General features: G+C 36.2%; 2 protein-coding genes across 2 annotated transcripts; one reads left to right on the top strand and one right to left on the bottom strand.

Annotated features, from left to right (window-relative positions):
• Nucleotides 1-149: 149 nt before the first annotated feature.
• LOC100887916 (UDP-N-acetylglucosamine transferase subunit ALG14 homolog) lies at nucleotides 150-4,412 on the bottom strand. Its single transcript, XM_030995757.1, has 5 exons — nucleotides 4,250-4,412; nucleotides 2,790-2,941; nucleotides 2,222-2,344; nucleotides 1,518-1,577; nucleotides 150-1,060 (listed from the first exon to the last, which is right to left on the bottom strand). Exons 1-5 carry the CDS (start codon nucleotides 4,410-4,412, stop codon nucleotides 890-892), a joined length of 669 nt encoding a protein of 222 aa, XP_030851617.1. The 3' UTR covers nucleotides 150-889.
• A 2,262-nt stretch (nucleotides 4,413-6,674) lies between these two features.
• LOC752900 (TLC domain-containing protein 4-B) lies at nucleotides 6,675-16,932 on the top strand. The gene is made up of 8 exons (XM_030996513.1): nucleotides 6,675-6,738; nucleotides 10,698-10,922; nucleotides 11,399-11,488; nucleotides 12,819-12,877; nucleotides 13,860-13,954; nucleotides 14,735-14,808; nucleotides 15,505-15,644; nucleotides 16,279-16,932. Exons 2-8 carry the CDS (start codon nucleotides 10,741-10,743, stop codon nucleotides 16,467-16,469), a joined length of 831 nt encoding a protein of 276 aa, XP_030852373.1. The 5' UTR covers nucleotides 6,675-6,738; nucleotides 10,698-10,740; the 3' UTR covers nucleotides 16,470-16,932.
• Nucleotides 16,933-17,748: the final 816 nt, after the last annotated feature.

Raw genomic sequence — 17,748 nt, 5'->3', positions numbered from 1 at the left:
CCCCCCCCCCCTCCTCCTCCTCTCCCCCCCCCCCCCCCCCCCCCCTCTTTCTCTCCCCATCTCTCTCTCTCCCTTCCTTTTCTCTACACATATCATTAACATGTACATTATTATAAGACCACAACTGACTCCAACTTATTGTTATAACCATATAATTTATTTCATTTCGATATCAAATATACAGAAACCTGCCTGCAAAATATATCAATTTGACAATGTTGGTAGCAATCATTTTGACATTGTAAACAAAAATATATTCTATCAGCATCAGCCATCTTGATAATATGTTAAAGGCATTCAATATCATTTTAACCATGTACACAGTAATTCTACATACATTTTATTTGCTGAATAATAAATAAATGTATTATTTTTGTTGTCATTACGAAGCACTGCTAAGTAAATTCCAATACAGTCTGAAATTATCTTCTTTCCTTCTTTTAACGAATAGATAATTGGAAAGGTTATTCCTTTAATAATCAAGTTAAACATTGCACTGGGTGCTTTTGATACATTGTAGCTCCATTCAATAGCAGAAGCTTCATTTCTTTCATTTAGAATTTAAAGAAAACCAAATTAAAAATTAAAATTAAACATTTCATTCACTCGGCTCTCACTTCCAACCTGGCACTATTATTCTTTGCCGCATACCTCCACCCAGGCATAAGTTGGTTGACAGTAGAGGGTTGAAGTATAGGGGAACCTGCCTACCGGTACCTGGTAGGAAGAAATTCCTTGACAATTTAGCACCTTATTATTGCTTAGCTACAGCCGGGGTAGTAATATGATACTTTGTTCTAAGCGAGCAGAGTATACAGGTATTTGTATAGAAGCTGCACTATACAAATTGTCATATTATTATTATTATTTATAATATGTTACTTAAATACTAGACTACCCTGCCCAGATAAACTGCTTTTGGATATTTTTCCTTCAGTGATGGCCACTGGACTACGAGATGATCAGCAAAGTAGTACATGATGAGCCCGGAGAGTGACAAGTATTCAACTCTACAGATACTCTCTACATAGACTTGAATGACGGGCTTCACACCTAGAAACTGTTGAATGAAAATAGAAAGACATTCCAAAGGTTACATTATGCACCTTGCCATACCACATTACCACTACATATTGGATATAGAAGGCCCATTCATTTGAAAGCCAAAAAAGGCGCTAACCCCTATACTTATAGTCTACAGATGGACTTAACCCCTTTCTTGGCTTCAACAGACAATACATTCCAGGACTAGGGTTAAAATACAATAGAGTACAAAGAAGTTGGACTAGCTAAATCACCGTTGTAAGAGTTTGTTATTTGTGTTATTACCAAATGTGGCTTCTGTGAGCACGATATGTAGTGAATATTGGAACGCTAATTCCGAAATTAATGCATACCTATTCATTTCTTTTTAAAGATTTGGGCGTTTACATCTCTGGTATCACTTAAAGGAAGGGGTGTGAAGCCAGATTTATTTTTTGTTCTAAACTAAAGAAATTCCTGTTCAATACACTCACCCTCATTACAAATGCAGCAGCACAAAGCGGGATACAGGTTCCAGGCCCATTTACAAGTAGCTGTATATAAAATAAGTAAAAGTACTTTCGGTACAGATAATCTGACTGTCATTATATAAGATAATCACAATTATAATCAACTGAAAAGAAAATTAAGTTCTATTTAGACTATCTGAATACCAGTTCAAGGTTCAAAACTTCATATAGAATCGGTTGGCTATCTTCATTGTGTTATCTACCATTACATGTAAATATATGCAAAAGAACACACAGCTTGCCATAAAACAGTAATCAATTTAGTTATTCTCATCTGCACACGCAGCTACTGATCATGTCGTTTAAGCCTTTTATCAGGCTTTTATTAAAAAGGAAAGGTAGTGCTGTAATGTCAGGGTTATCTTAAATTCCGTTTAACATTGAGTCAGTTACTGGACGGTTGAATGTTTGACCATGGAACTAGACCTTTGGTGATGGTGGTTATTTTACCTGACTGCTAAGGAAGCATTAATGCTTGTAAGTAAGCAACCAGACGGCCGACGGCTTTAGGTCCTGGTAAATGCCTTACCAAAGGGCACTAGCACATCGACTTGGTTTCGGAACGGGGTCACCCGATTACAAGACCACTTCTCGTTATCCTTTTACAAAATTCCATTATGGCTAATCATGAACCCTGCATGATTTTATCAGAAAAAATTTTGACTCACCAAGTCCGGAGAATGTTTGAAGATGATGGAGAAGGCAAATAATGTAGCATAAAGAGTTGAGATAGTACTGGTGAGGTAGGATTGCTGTACCTCTCTGCTGCGCGGAATTTTCTCTATGATATACTGTGAGAGATATAAACAACAAAAAATGGTATATTCTTTACTCTGAATACTGATGTGTGAATCAAGTTAGGTTAGGAGTACCTGTGGCAGAGAAAGAATTAAAGAAATAGGGAAGGACAAGGATACTACTGTAAAATGATAAAAAGAATCATATAAAGAGCATAAAAAGCACCAAAAAATGAAGTTACATTAAATAAGGACAAATCACAAGACAAAAATACAAACATTTTGTTGCTCTTACCCTTTCTACCGTAATGAATATTTTTAGCTTTAAAATCTGTTACATAATACTACTATGTTTAGTGTATATACATTGCTTTGTTTTCAATTAAGTATACTGATTCAAGTCAAAGATCTAATAAAAACATTTTGGATGTAATTTTTTTGTAAAGTCGCAAGATCATAGTAAATCAATACAAGATGCCTTTGGCCTTTTGCTTCTTACATTTTGACTATCCCCTTTTGCTGTCTTGCTCTCTTCGAATGTCCTGATCTTATCCTCACTGATTTTGTCTGTATTAGCATATACATACACACGGGGAGAATAGACATCTGACATGCTACCTAGGAGACGGATGACTTCAGTTGTGTGGCCCCCTGTAATAATTAAGAGAACAGAAGAGAGAAACAGGAGAGTGTAGAAAACAGTAGAAAAAAATAAATGTGAAAAGAATTTACAATGCCACCCCTTTCCCCACTCCCTCCCTAATATAATAGAAACAAAATCTAATTAAAACAAATATATATATATATATATATATATATATATATATATATATATATATATATATATATGAAAAATCAATAAATGAAATCTAACCTAAATTAATAATGACAAATTTTTAATAAATACACAAATCAATCAATATCAATCTAGACTTAACTCTAACTCTGTAACTCTGTAGCTTTGTAACGCGTGACAAAATGAAAAGCAGATCCCTTAGGCCTTAAAGTTAAAGCCCCACTGCAATATTACTTGCGTCCTCTATAAAGCAACAATGCCCAATCAGTGACTGTTGGCCCATGCCCATGGTCCCCTTTTTCTTATGTTGAGAGCCGCTTTGAGTTTGACGAGATGACCACCTGTCATGTCATTGACCATGCAGGGAGGTCTAATCCCTCCTGGTCAAACTAGTGCATTTGGCCAGCCGGGCTTTAATTTAATGAATAGCGGCCAAGCCCTTATGAATAGCGAGCAAACCATAGACAATTTACCTCGCTTTTCATAAGGACCGCCATTCATAACTTTGAAGGACCACTATTCATAAGGACCGCTATCCATGGCATAAGCCATAAGGCATAACTAAAACGACACGACTGCCAGTCTTTTATAAATAGTGGTCCTTATGAATAGCGAGCAGACGTAGACCCCGGCAAAACAGACGCGTGTCACTGACTGATAGCCTACTGCTACAGACAGTAGGGTCTAGGCCTACCCTGGCTGTAGACCACTCCAGTAAAGCATACGCCATAGATAGTCAATGCTAATGCGTATTGACCTTTAGCACTGCACTACATGTTATTAGGCAGCATTCGAACACATGAATAGTCAACACACAGATGCACACAATCATGCCGATGCGGCTGACCGGCCGGTTTGACAGTGGACTCACAATTTGAATTTTTAAATTATTCTTTCTAACATCGGAAAGTTGAAAAAGTTGTATTTTACTGATATTTAGGTGTCATCAATCGTCACTAAAGTACCGATTTTTAGTGAAATCAGTTGAGTTTAGTACAGTGGTGTTTGAAATGTTAAGAATCAAATGTACAGCTTTTATTTAATACACAGCCAGGATAGTGATGCACCTGTGACTGTGTGGCTGTAGTCTAGGCGTGCCTACTGCTGGAGTAGACCTACTGCAACACGACAACACTCAACAGCTCATTTATGTTTGTACTTACCTGATCCTGCGACGATCAAAGTTTTCACTGCATTCGGATGTTTTGTCTTTATCTTTCCGAGATTAATCATGACAAATAATAACCTAAATAAGCAGATCACGACAAATAACCAAAGAAAACCAATTACAAACATTGGTGACGACACGTCCCTGGGCGCAGCCATTTTGCTTTTTAATTCAGTCTCGTTCGTAATATGTGTGGATGCATGTTTATTTTTAATACTTAATAGCACCAAAAATTAGATTAATAAGACTGAATAAAATATTATAATATTTATAATAATATGATAAAGAATAATACGAAGAATAACAACAATAATAAGAAGAATAATGATAGTAAAATAAGTAACATTAGCAATAATAATAATAATGCTATAAATGGTGATAATAATAATGGTGGTAATAGGCTAATATTTAATAATAATAATAATAATAATAATAATAATAATAATAATAATAATTATAATATAAATAATGATAAGAATAGTAATGAACATAACAATAATGATTTTTAAAAATTCATCATCAGGAAAAAATCATAATCATCATGAAATTAATAATAAGAAATAAATAATATCATATTCATCATCTTGATCAGTTTTAATCACCATCATCATTACAAACATTAATATATGTAATAATGAAAATATTTCTTTTGAACTAAAATCATGAACATATCGAATAACAGTTCCTATATGCGTATAGACGAGCAGGCTTTTGGGCACTAAATTGGTCTTTCGCCCCACAATTTTTCTCAGTGCCCACAATAAGCGCCCCCCCCCCCCCCACAAAAAAAATGAAAATTCAGAATGAATATATGATGAAATAATAATACAAAATAATTATCATCATCATAATCATCACCATCATCATATATATAGGCATATAATAATAAAGATAATATTTGTTTTTGGTTAAAGACATGAAATAATTGAATGCCACTTACAATGGTTTCAAGAAGGACGTAGACGAGCAGGCTCTATCCTCCACTTTTCGGTTACCCCAAAAGTGCCTCTTTTTTCATTGACAAGTGCCCCTTCATTCTCATAAGCGTCCGGTCAATTTCAGTAATCAAAATATTGAATATGGACCTATTAAACAATCATTGTTGCAGCTACAATGCCCGGCCCCCCCACTCAGAGGTCGAAATGACCGCATGCGTGTTGCCAAAATGTCCGGTAAAGGGGTACTTTTCGTGCGACAAAGTCCGGCCCGAGAATTGTAAAAAAAGGGGTGTATTTGACTTTTCACCCGGAGATTTCTTTAAAAAGGGGGTGTTTTTCTTTTTTTTCTATCATCTCTTTGGACTCCTGAGAAATTATTCCGCATTTAGGGGGGTACATTGAGCATTTTTCCTGATTTAGGGGGGTCTCCAAAGCAGGAAAAGCCCGCGAAAAGCCCGCGAAAGGGGGGTTCGGAAATGTTGGCAGTCCTCAGATAGGGGGTGCTTTCAAAAAGAGGGTACGAGCATATGCGTACCCTAAATAACACTGAGTGGGGGGGCCGGGCTACAATGCAGTTCACACTGCCCCCACCCTCCCTATCTCCTTATCTCCTATCCGTTTACTTTTACTTTGGGCACAGGGAGGCGGTGTGACTCATCTCCCTGCTTTAATGATGCGGCGAATATCCCGAACACATGCCTGAAACCCTCCTCCAACGCCCTCGGGCTGCTGGTGTTGTTTCTTGTTTTGTAAAAGTAATCAGTCAAGAACTGACTAAAGATCGCCAACGCTTTTTTTCTTTTAAAAAAAATAGAGTCTATATAATGTGGATAACAGTAGGCCTATATAGGCTATAGGCTTTTCTTTCTCTCTCTCTCTCTCTCTCTCTCTCTCTCTCTCTCTCTTTCTCTCTCTCTCTCTTCTTCTTTTTAATTTTAATAACCAAGTCAAGGAATTAAAATGAAAAGGAAGAACAAAGATAAAAAAATAAATAAAAAATGTAGATTTGTGTATGCCGCAGGTTATCTCCAGTCCGTTCTAAGCCCTATAGCTATTCGTATTATACTTTGGGCGCAGGGAGGCAGGTGTGACAACTCATCTCCCTGCTTTGGGCCTACCGTGTGAGTCAAAAAAAAGTTTACACCCAGAGAAAATTGCCAACTATATTTTAAAAAATCATATGAACAATTATGATACATCTTTGATATGAAAGTGCGTTTTATCCCAAATGATTTGGTCACGTTTTTGTGTGGTATTATGTTGACGCTTGGATGAACAAGATGATTTCTAAAATGATTAGCAATTTTCTAGGTGTAAACTTTTAATTGACTCACACTGTACTATATGCTTTTGGCCTTTGCGCGGTGGGGGGGGGGGGGTGCATTGACCTGGGGGTGGATCTGGGGGCTCGAGTGCGCGTACGTTCGCAAAACAGCCTCGCGCGCACGTAATGTACGTTTCATTTCTCACCTTCTACCAGCCAGGCCAGCCGAGAGAGGAGCCTCAGTTCTTAGACGAGAAGAACAACTTTCTGTAGATTTAGAGGGTAAGGATTATTTTAACAGTTCATTCATCTACTATACCATTAGGGTGTCATACTATATAATGGCAAATTTCAGGCGAAGCATTTCATTATAAAGTGGGGATGATTGAACAGACTGCGAGTTAACTCCGGGAAGCTCCAACACCGGCGCGCAGCGCGCCGGTGTTGGAGCTTCCCGGAGTTAACTGCGAGTGAGCTACGTGAGCTGCTCGATTCCTGACGACCGGCCAGACCTCGTTACCTCGGCCGTAAATCCAGGGAGACCCTAGGCCTTGCCCCTAGGTCTAGCCCGGTTGCTAGCCCTCAGCCTCGTCTCTATGCCTCGGATCGATGAGGGTAGGGAAGGGGAGGGGCTGGGCCTCTCGCAATTCGGCGGCTGCATGTTTAAAACTTCTTATTTTTTTCTTTTGAGGGCTTGTTGATAGTGTAAAATGTGATATTGATATCACCAAGCCTAAACTGTACTGGCTCCCATAGATTCTATAGACTATTGAAGTGCGTGGAGAGGCAAAAAAAACAAACCCGACGGCGACGGATGTTAAGTTAGCTAGCTGCGAAATCTAATTGAATTTAACCTAAGAGTAAGGCCAACAATAACAAAATTGTTTGGTTTGTCCTCGACCGGCCACTTACTTGTATACTTGGTAGATTAGCCCTCTTTTCCTAAGGGAAGGGCTCTCAGTTGACTTTTAAAAGTCGCCACTGTAGGTGCAGACACTACTTTTTCTGGTAGGTTGTTCCACACATAGTCTAGACCTAGACCTAGATCTAGATCTACATTTGCTATTAGCGCATGCGCAGATCGCTTATCCGATCTCGGCCTTATTTCCATAAGTTGGCGCCTAGCCTGGCCGACATGGGCCCTTCTGATTGGATATTGCTGGTCTCTATTCACTCAATGCTATTGTGCGAGGAGCAAGCTTGCGATATTCCGTTTTTTTTAATACTAAAATTATGATATTTCAGTCAAACCCTCTAGATCTATTTGTTATGATTTTTTCACTTAAGTATTTCACTTAAGTTCAAGTTTCACTTAAAGATAAAGACCAGTTATGGTCATGCGATTGCATTGTGAAAGAAACGTTGTGGAATCGTTCACAAAAGGTTGCTGCAAGGTTCTAGAATCATTGAAATAATAAGAAATTTGGCCTCGTCTTCGTAAAGTTACAAGCACTGTACACAGAAAGATGTATATGGGACTACGCTCACGTGCGCGACACGTGCGTTTATCTTTCACAGTCCAATAGATAAAATAATTTACCAAATATATCAATTAGTAGACGGTTTCCCAGCAAAATTTTGATCATCAAGTATTAGTCAAAACATATTCGTTCACATGATTGGTAATAAGAGCTTCCAATTCATTTTTTGGAAATTGGGGCGTTTCCAATACTGGTCTTTACCTTCAACTATTTTTTAAGCTTGAACATTTTCGTCATATTTAAGGTACAAACTGGAAATTTATTCTGAAATGTTCGTTGATTTTTCTATTTTATGTGTTTGCACTGCAGTGTGCGTCACCTATGTGTGAAGTGCATCACCTGTTTAAAGCAGGACGTGTCAAAATCTCTGTAGTGTGACGTTATATTACGTACTGACTTTGCCATTGAACTTAAGTTGCGCTAAGTTGCAAGTAAAGTAGTTCCTCTCGCACTTAAATTTGGAGCCACTCGAGCGGACCGGCCAATGAGAGCGTGTAAACTCGTTGTACAGCGCTAGATGCACAAAGTTCTCTGTGCTAGATCTACTCATATTTTTTATTTCAATTTTAATTTTTTTGAAGCAATTTTAAAGGCCAAACATTATGCATGTTGCAAGGATCAAAATGTGTCCCGTCGCCAGTTTGGTCTATTCAACACAATCCCCCAGTACGCAATTCTGTCTTTCATGTAAATGACAATGTTCATTGTAATTGTAGAAGATCTATTTGTATAGACTTTGCACCCAATGAAACAATTGAAAGGACTGAATTAATAAAACTGTACCGCACTGGCACACACGCAATGAATGTTATATTTATAATAAAAAAGTATCTTGAAAAAATATTTGATAAACACTTGGTCTAGACTATGTTTAATATTTTCCGAAATTGTTTCACAATACATTATTAAAAGCAATGTTTGCTGCATTCAACACAAGAAAATTGGGTTTGTAGTTATAAAGTACAATAGTAATATTTTAATAGGTGCTGTATTTTAAAGCTAAAACACTGTCTGTGTTGGTCTTGCAAATATTCATGGTACATATGTTTAAGAATATGATATTAAAGCCTATCTGCACTAGTTTGGCCAGGAGGATTAGACCTCCCTGAATGGTCACTGACAGGTGGTTATCTCTCAAATCAGCTCTCAATTAACATAAGAAAAAGGGCACCATGGGGGACCTGCAGTAACCTAGTCTTTTACAATATTAATTGACTTTGTATGATTTAATGCTTGATATCCCAATGAAATTTTCAAAAAATTGGAATTAAAAAATCTGTCAGCCTGCCCCTACTCCAGAGAAGCTTTGGGGACCGTTTCATGAAACCAACTCCATGACAATCATATCTTGTCGGCGACTTACGGAGATGTCATGAAGTGAATAAACCGTTTCACAAAGCCATGACAGACATAATATCGATATATTGCGATACTAGCAGCTCAAGAACACAGTCTTTGTCACGATCCATTTGATTTATCACGAATAACCCAAAACAAGTTTTAGGGCTAAAATTGTTCAAAAAGAAACATATACACTGTACATATAAATTCTCCTAAAATAAATAAAAAATAGTGTCATTATCAAATGTAGATCATCAAACGATTTACATATTTCTGTAAAGATTCTTAAATTGAAGGAAAACCGGTGAGTGTTTTTTTCTCGACAATCCAATCAAAAGGTAGTTGAAGGATACCGTAATGTGATAGTTTATCAATACATACTTTTTTTGTTTATTGTGACGAGGAATTTTGGGCAAAATACCTTTTCTCAGCCAGTTTTTATTCTAGAGTCTCATAAATACTTGTTATATAATTGATTTGATATTGAAAATATAATTCGGAAGAAGTAATTAAAGAGGGAATAATAATGCACATAGGCCCCAAAGGTATGATGGTATCCTAAGAAAAGACTATGAATCGACTATGGACAACGGTGTGTAACATTCTTATCTCTTTTATTTATATGTTATAGTTTAATGATTTGTGATTTAATGTTTATATTCATTCTTTTTAAAATTTCTGTATAATTTGTATTATCACTTACCCGGTATTTACATATTTGCATTTCGCATCCCAAAGAATTACGTACCGAACTCATCTATATTTTTCTAAAAGTGATGGTGAAACTAATGGTACATTTCGCGGCCCATGAAATAGCAATAAACTGACTTGTGATGGCGCCTTACAGCAATTAAAAAGATATGACGGGTTCGAAGCAGTGACAACTCATTGTCGCAGAAGTTGTTGCTCATCTTGGCAAAGACGGCTTTGTGAAATACTTAGCTGACAAGTTGCGCGACAGTGGCGAGATATCGTTGATCTTGTAGTTATGACGGTTTCGAGAAACGGCCCCTTGGAGGACGACCAACATTTTTTTTTTGGGGGGGGGTGGGGAAGGAGGGCCTTAGGCTTAAGATTCATTCATTTTTCTTTGATCTTCTGAAACCCTACAACAGTTCCACATAGGAATATGCAGGAATTTCATCATCAACTTTCAGAAGGCAAAAAGAATAATTTTGAACACAGGAATGATGAATGTTTGAAACTTTGGCTCTGCTCTTCAGGTGACCAACAATTTTTTATGTATGACCCTTTCCTAACTAGGAAGGAAGGAAGGATTCAATGGAGCCAGATGTAGTCTAATCAAAACATATCCTCACCGAAACAGACAGATTTTTCAGTCTTAGACGTTAGAGTCTAATGTAACATCTGCAATGGGACAGTAAAACATTGATAACTCATTTTATCTTTTCTCATTAGATTTGGCCCTAATTCTTGGACAAGCATATCTGGAGAAGCAAAAATGTCACCTCCTGGGGAATCGGGCCCACCAGAGAATGTTCTGGAGTTCACATACGTGCCTGTTGTGGTCTATTCCTTTGTCATCTTTGGTGTTTGTGCGTGCATCATTCCATATCTATCATGGTGGCTTGTACCAAAATATAGAACCATCAGCACCCCTGAACGGTTTGACTGGAATTCAAGGTATTTACCGTATGAGGCAGAAACATATAGTAACTAAAACAACACTGGCTGCTAAATTATCATCTCAAAAATTGATAGTGAATAAACTAACTTTCATATCTGTTTAACATGGCAAGGAACTTGCCAAAATCATCTTAATGTTCCCAAAACCACAACACAATTGAAATTTTCATTTTCCTTAGTTTTTAATTGATTTATGTCAATGTCTCGTCTCTTTTTCTTATAATGCCAGCCTTAGTATTTCTTCTTGTAACATAATATTGTGATATTTAAAAAAAGGGAAGATTGAGGTCTGGGTTACACTATTTACATTGTAGCTTGACATTGATTGACATTCAAGCAAATGATGAATAAATTATGTCTATCCTGGCACAGATGTTCATATAGACTTGCCCTATTTTCTTTGTATGAAAATTATTGATAAATGAGTGGTCTCCTTTCAATATCAATTATTCTTTAATACTTGTTTTTTCCAGAATTCTGTCAGCATTTCATGCCTTCTTGGTCAGTAGCCTTGCTATTTATAACTGTCTATTTGACGGACCAACATGGGAGGATAAAATATGGTAAGACTGATGGGATACATGTATGTGACAGTTTCAATCATTTTTAAATTTTGTGAAGAAAAAAATGGTGCGAGTTCCACCTGTTGTCAGTCGACTGTTTTAGTCTTATAAGTTTCTATAGTGGCTTGTAGAACACCTTTTAAATGATAGCATACAATCGATGCATGCAAATGAGATCATTATATAATCTATCCGCACTTGAGTTGAGGCTGTGTCATTGCATGAAGCCGTCACACAGAGTACGATAGTTGCATAAACAGCCTCAAGAAGAGCGGATAGATTCTGCAATGAAAGAATGAAAACATGCTTCATTTGTTTTACACAACAGATCTCCTAGATCATTATTATCTGATGTAAAAAATATTAATTTCAAGAATGTTTCGTGTCATTATCACTGACAAATAAACCTTTAGCCCTGTGAACTTTCATAGCTGACTGTGACCATTACGGTATGTACACCTACCGGCATACTATGGGTTTTAGGGACACATGATCCATTGGGGATAGGAAACTACAGATTGCTTCCTGTATTTGATCTATTGGATGCATACCGGTACATGTTGAGGGGTCAGTGACACAAAGACGTAACTCCATTTTGGCCATATTGAGAAAAAGTGGTTTAACGATAAAGGTCCACTTGGGCCTTAGGGAGTTAAGTCTATGTTTCACTAGCCATTGACTTCAATGGGGTATTCGGTGGAGTTAAGTCTTTGTGTTTCCTGGAAAGCCCACATTTTTCTGAACATTTTGATATCAAATACTCATTTTGGCAAAATATGGAGTTACGTCTTTGTGTCACTGAACCCTCTGATGTTTTGTATCTTGTTTTTATTTGTATTAATCCCTACAAGGTGATCCTCAGTAAAAACAGTGAAAGTGTATATTAAGAAAATTTTCGCAAATGCTATATTCAGCTTTGGTAATTAAATGTGTATATTCGTGTATTTTATGAGGGGAGGTGTTCTCTTTTTCTTCTCCTTTTCCTTCTCCTTCTTCATCACCTTCTTCTTTAATGGTTGCATGGAGTCTCTGGACTACCGGTAGCAGAATTATGGGGGGATATGACATGTATATGAATTTGAAATACTATATAAACTGAAAAGCAGCAAAAAAATCTTTACAATTGTCAGAAATATATTCAATATACTATATCCAATTTTTTTTTAGCTTTCAATGAAAATGTTCGTCCTAACGAAAGCAAAGTTGAATGAAACAAAAATTGTATTTGAACAGGAGGTGTTGGATTCAAAGAAATGGAGATTTTTAATTCAAGTTTGTTTTTCTTTTGAGGTTGATTAATAAATTTGTTACATATTTTCTCTTTATTCAGGGGAACATCTTATCTGCCAAGAGTAACTATCGCTCTTACAGCAGGATACATTTCTTGTGGTGAGTAGACACAACAACAACAACAATAACAATGATAATACTAATGGCTACCACTAAATTTAAAGAAAATATAAATAACTTTGGACTCTTGAACTCATGTGCATGTCCACTAGTTTGTGTAGTAATGCAGACTTGAACATGGTACACAATTGTTTAGAAGCATGTTACACATTTTTAAAATAATTTTTAAAGCATTATTATTTGATATTGAAAGATTTTTATGATGAACATAAAGCATTGGTTTACTTTACATTGTGTTGTTCATTTTCAGTGAGCATAGCTGAATATTTGTTGAACCAGGGCATCCTCAAAGAACTGAAAGAATAATACTGTTAATGAAGATTAATCCTGTATTTCAGTTGTGTACAAGACATAACCTTATAAAAGGGTAAGTCCACCCTGATATCAAGTTGGTAGAAGCTGAAAAATGTGAGAAACAGGTTAGTGAAAGTTTGAACAAAAACCGATCAAAAGTTAGAAAGTAATGAATATTTGCAGGTGCAATCCGCCAAACACAAATTGGCAACTCTGTGACATGTCTTACGAGCTCCCCTCCCATTTGTCCTGTACTTAAAACTTCAAAAATCTATATTTTCCCTGAAGAAAATTGTCAAACATACATTCATCCTAAATATAGTTATTGCATATGTTGTTATGCAACCCCTGTATGAACCAAGTCTATTCCATCATAAATAACTAAGAAAATAAAGGTTTGTGAAATTTTCTGTACAGAGCAAATTGGAGAGGAGCTTCCATGATATGTCATAGTGTTGCCAAATTGTGTTTCACTGATGATAACTCCAAAAATTCATAACTTTCCTATTTATTAAATCAGATTTTTCTCAAAATTTCACTGATTTATATCTTTCATTTTTATGCTTTTATTTAAACCAACTCAACATCAGGGTAGACTTTCCCTTTAAAAAGTTATTAATACAAAAAGGTAAATCGTTGCTGTATTTTTGACCTGTTCTCTTGCTAGATCTGATAATCATGTTCATTGGCTTCCCGCTCAAAGAATCTATCTTCTATATCCTCCACCATGTCGCTGTACTTGGTGCATTTGCAGCTAATGTGGTAAGATTATAATAAGATGTCATTACGATGTAGCGCAATTAGAAACGTAGTACTAAGCACTTTATAACTGTGACTACTATTGATGGTATAATTATTGTTATTATTGACGTTGTTATATACCTGGAGTAATATTATAATCATTACTATTACTGTCATTTTTATCATTATCATCATTATTATAATTATTGTTGTTATTATAAAATAATCTCTTAAATCTTGTTCTCGCACACGTAGCAAATTTGCTGCAGCAAAAATAAATGACCTACACATAGCGCCCTTCACATTTACATGCCTTGTGAGTACGGTTATGTGTGTTGGCCTTTTTCAGGTGCAGCTCTAAAAAAATCTCATTCTTACTTGCAATTACTTTCCACCTGAAATGGTTTCGGTCATACGTACCATGGTGTTTTTTTTTTCTTTTTTGCAATTTAACAAAATAAATTTAAGGCGGTTATATTGTGCCATCTTAAACTGCTTTTAATTAATATGTTGAAGAGTTTCAAGTAGAATAAACAAAATTTGATATTGGATTTTCTTGGTTGTCTGCAGTCCCCCCATCCCCCATCCCCCCTCCCCTTCCCCCTCCCCCCCCCCCCCCCCCCCCAAAAAAAAAAAAAAAAAAAAAAAATGTTGTTGTGAAGAACACAAAAGTAATTAATGTTGAATACTATTATGCTCAATTCTGAGTTATCGGTCATCAGAAATGATACACTTTTTACGCAAATGACATGAGAATGAATGCCTGCAATGTCTTTTCAATGTTATTCACATTTATTTCAGTTATATGGACCTCTGACTTTCTTTGCAAACATTCGGGTCAATGCAGAGTTTTCCACTCCATTTGTAAATTTAAGGTAGGTACTAAAAAATTACTATCTAGTCTATAACCTCAACCACATAATGCTGCAAGGAGATCAAGTTATAATATTCTGTCATTAACCCATTGTCTACTGGAACCTGGTGGCCCCTGTATTAAGCCTATGGCAGTGAATGAGTTTAGCAGTCAACAGGTTAATTTTATTTATAGGTGGTAGAGGTGTCGTGGTCGAGTAGATACGTGACCGGACTGTGTATCACAAGGTCCGTGGTTTGGGTCCCGCCAGGGCGCTAAAGGTCCTTTGGCAAGACATACATTTGCCCCACCCAACCCAGGTGATGTTAATGGGTACCTGGTAGGAATTAATTCCTTGAAAATTCAAATGCTAGAGCGCCGTAATGGCAGCCATGCTAAAGCCAAGCAATAATCGGGAGCGCCAGGAGTGTCAAGTCTGACAGATATGAGCGCTTAATACAAGAACCCACTACTATTGTTATTATTACATGGCTCAATGTTATAGGTTGAAAGTGTCGTTTTACATGGACTAACTTTAAATGTGCAAAATACTTCAAGTAGAAGTTATTAATCTCCTCACATGAATTATAAAGTTAACATTGAATCAAGATTATGAAAAATAAAATCTTTGATTAAGCTTCCTAACTGCATGTTACTGATCAAGTTGATAATAATATGTTTGCATTTCCTTTTATTTCCCATCTTCTTTCCCATTCAGATGGATGCTGTATTTGTTAGGGTACAAAGACACCAAGTTTTATATGTACAATGGATTTGCTATGCTCGGGGCTTTCTTTGCCGTTAGAGTAGGGATACTCCCCATCTTCTACTACTTTATGCTAAAATCATTTTTCGAAGGTAAGAACCATCCTTTTTGCTGTACTTCAAATAAGTTTTTAGAGCACCAAAGAGAGTCAACTCTTTTTGTACCTTTGCCCTGCATTAAAAACAGTTGTCATTTTGGAGGGGGAAATTAAAAGTAAGATATATTGTGAATATGTTGATATTTAAATGGCTAAAAATCCATTCACTTGAAAGAATCCATTTTTTTTTTTACCTGTATACACCACAGAAATCTGTATCTCTTAAATTATAACATTGCCCAATATAATGCATGCTATGTACTTAGGCCGTTTGGAAATACCTTGAAAATCACAACCCAGACTTCAATATTTCACCGAACACCTTGAATATTCATCTCAAATATATTAAAGATAAAATACTGAAAGTCGTTACCACTTTAGCAGTTCTACCAGTACCATGTTAGATTTTGTTCCTTCTTCCACTGAAATAGGATCTCCATCTCTCAATGTCTTCAAATCCAAATTAAAAACATATTTGTTCAATTGAGAGATCCTATTTTGTAGAATTTAATATAAAACAAGGAGCTCTTAACCAGCACAGCTGAATATACTTTGTATAAAAGCTGCGCTATATAAATTTATTATTTCTAATGTCCTCTCTTTCCCCCTATGTATTATGAACTCTGCAGAAGGTTTCCGAAGGCTTCCGATGTGGATGACATTGACCTGTCTCGTCTCCAGCGTTGGCCTAGACTCTATCAATGTCTACTGGTTCTTCAAGATGGCCAGGGGAGCTTCCAGGATGATGGCTAAGAAAGCAGCTATACGGTTGGAGCAAAAGTCCAATGCGAGTTCTGATTCACATATAAAGGAACAGTGATGAAGCAGTCTGTGCAACATAAATGTGATTTAGACAAGGACAAGGTATTTTTCCCATTTGTAACCGACATATCACTTATCAAAACTTATCACTTTTGACCTTGTCCTTTATTGATCTTGCCCCTTATTATATAATGCACATTCCATGACTGACAAATTATAACATGTGGGTGTCATTTTAAAGAAGAATGAACACACTTTTTAATTATACTAAACAGTGGTGATTGTGCCATAACAAGATAGATATAATTAATTAGATTCTTGTCTCCAAACTTTTTTTGCAGGGTTTTATTTTTTTGCCATGGCCATTTCTTTGAGACAGTGTACCATATCATGTTTAAATGAAGCTTCTTGTTGGAATATATGTACTTTTTTATCTGTGTATTTTTATATGCTCATTGCTTTTTATAATAGTAGAAGCTGGGATTTGTAAAGGATTGATATATCAAGAGGACAAATAGGCACAGAAACTATGCACTTTGCTTTGCCCATTGTGCAATTTTTATTGGACACTTCATGTTAATTGCGACAATTTATATATATTTTGTAGATAGGTCTATTGTAGTGTACTTATCTTCTTGATTTAATAAAAAAGATTAGTTCTTTTTTTAATTATTTAAAGTTTAGTCAACTTTGTTTTTCTATTTAGCTTATGTTTTTAAAGAATGATTTACATAGTCTATTTTGCTCATATGATTTGTGCAAAACATATCACAAAATATTTTTCTTCCGGCTGTATTGTCATTGACAGTGTAAATGATTTTCTCACCGATGGTTATTGAAGTGAACTATAGTGGCCAATCCATTTGTCCGTTTGCACATTCATTTCCTCTGGCAGGAACATGTGCAAATTTTAGGGATCCGGCCTTGCCACACCCAGCCATCGGCAATAGTTTTTGAAGAGGACCAAAGTATTTTTGGAAGATGAGATTTTGAATTGATGCATTAATTGCACTTTTTAAAGAGATACAGTATTAGCCTCAGTATTGCTCTTCCGGCATAATGTGATAAAACTAGATGGAATTTTGACTGCGCGCAGTCGAAAATGATGCCTCCGCAATAGAGCAATTTAAACAAGTTTGGAGTTTAAATCTCCAGTGGTTCTTGAGATATCATGATAACAATCTCAATGTATGGAATTTCATAAGTTGACCTCTGTGACCCTTGACCTTTGACCTACGTGCTCCAAAATCTAATCAGATTGTTTTCCTATAGTGATACACACTATCACTAAGTTTGAAGTTTAAATCTCCAGTGGTTCTTGAGATATCATGATAACA

The sequence above is a fragment of the Strongylocentrotus purpuratus genome, unplaced genomic scaffold, assembly GCF_000002235.5.
Source record: "Strongylocentrotus purpuratus isolate Spur 01 unplaced genomic scaffold, Spur_5.0 spur5_scaffold_3, whole genome shotgun sequence".
In the NCBI taxonomy this organism is placed as follows: Eukaryota; Metazoa; Echinodermata; class Echinoidea; order Camarodonta; family Strongylocentrotidae; genus Strongylocentrotus; species Strongylocentrotus purpuratus.
This window is presented reverse-complemented; position numbering and strand designations above follow the sequence as displayed.

Coding starts and splice junctions, on each gene's coding strand:
- LOC100887916 (XM_030995757.1), bottom strand. CDS start 4,412: ATGGCTGCGCCCAGGGACGTGTCGTCACCAATGTTTGTAATTGGTTTT. Junction 2,942..4,249: donor TTTGATCGTCGCAGGATCAG/GTAAGTACAAAC, acceptor TAATTATTACAG/GGGGCCACACAACTGAAGTC. Junction 1,578..2,221: donor TCAAACATTCTCCGGACTTG/GTGAGTCAAAAT, acceptor TTTTATATACAG/CTACTTGTAAATGGGCCTGG.
- LOC752900 (XM_030996513.1), top strand. CDS start 10,741: ATGTCACCTCCTGGGGAATCGGGCCCACCAGAGAATGTTCTGGAGTTC. Junction 11,489..12,818: donor ACATGGGAGGATAAAATATG/GTAAGACTGATG, acceptor CTCTTTATTCAG/GGGAACATCTTATCTGCCAA. Junction 12,878..13,859: donor AGCAGGATACATTTCTTGTG/GTGAGTAGACAC, acceptor TTCTCTTGCTAG/ATCTGATAATCATGTTCATT.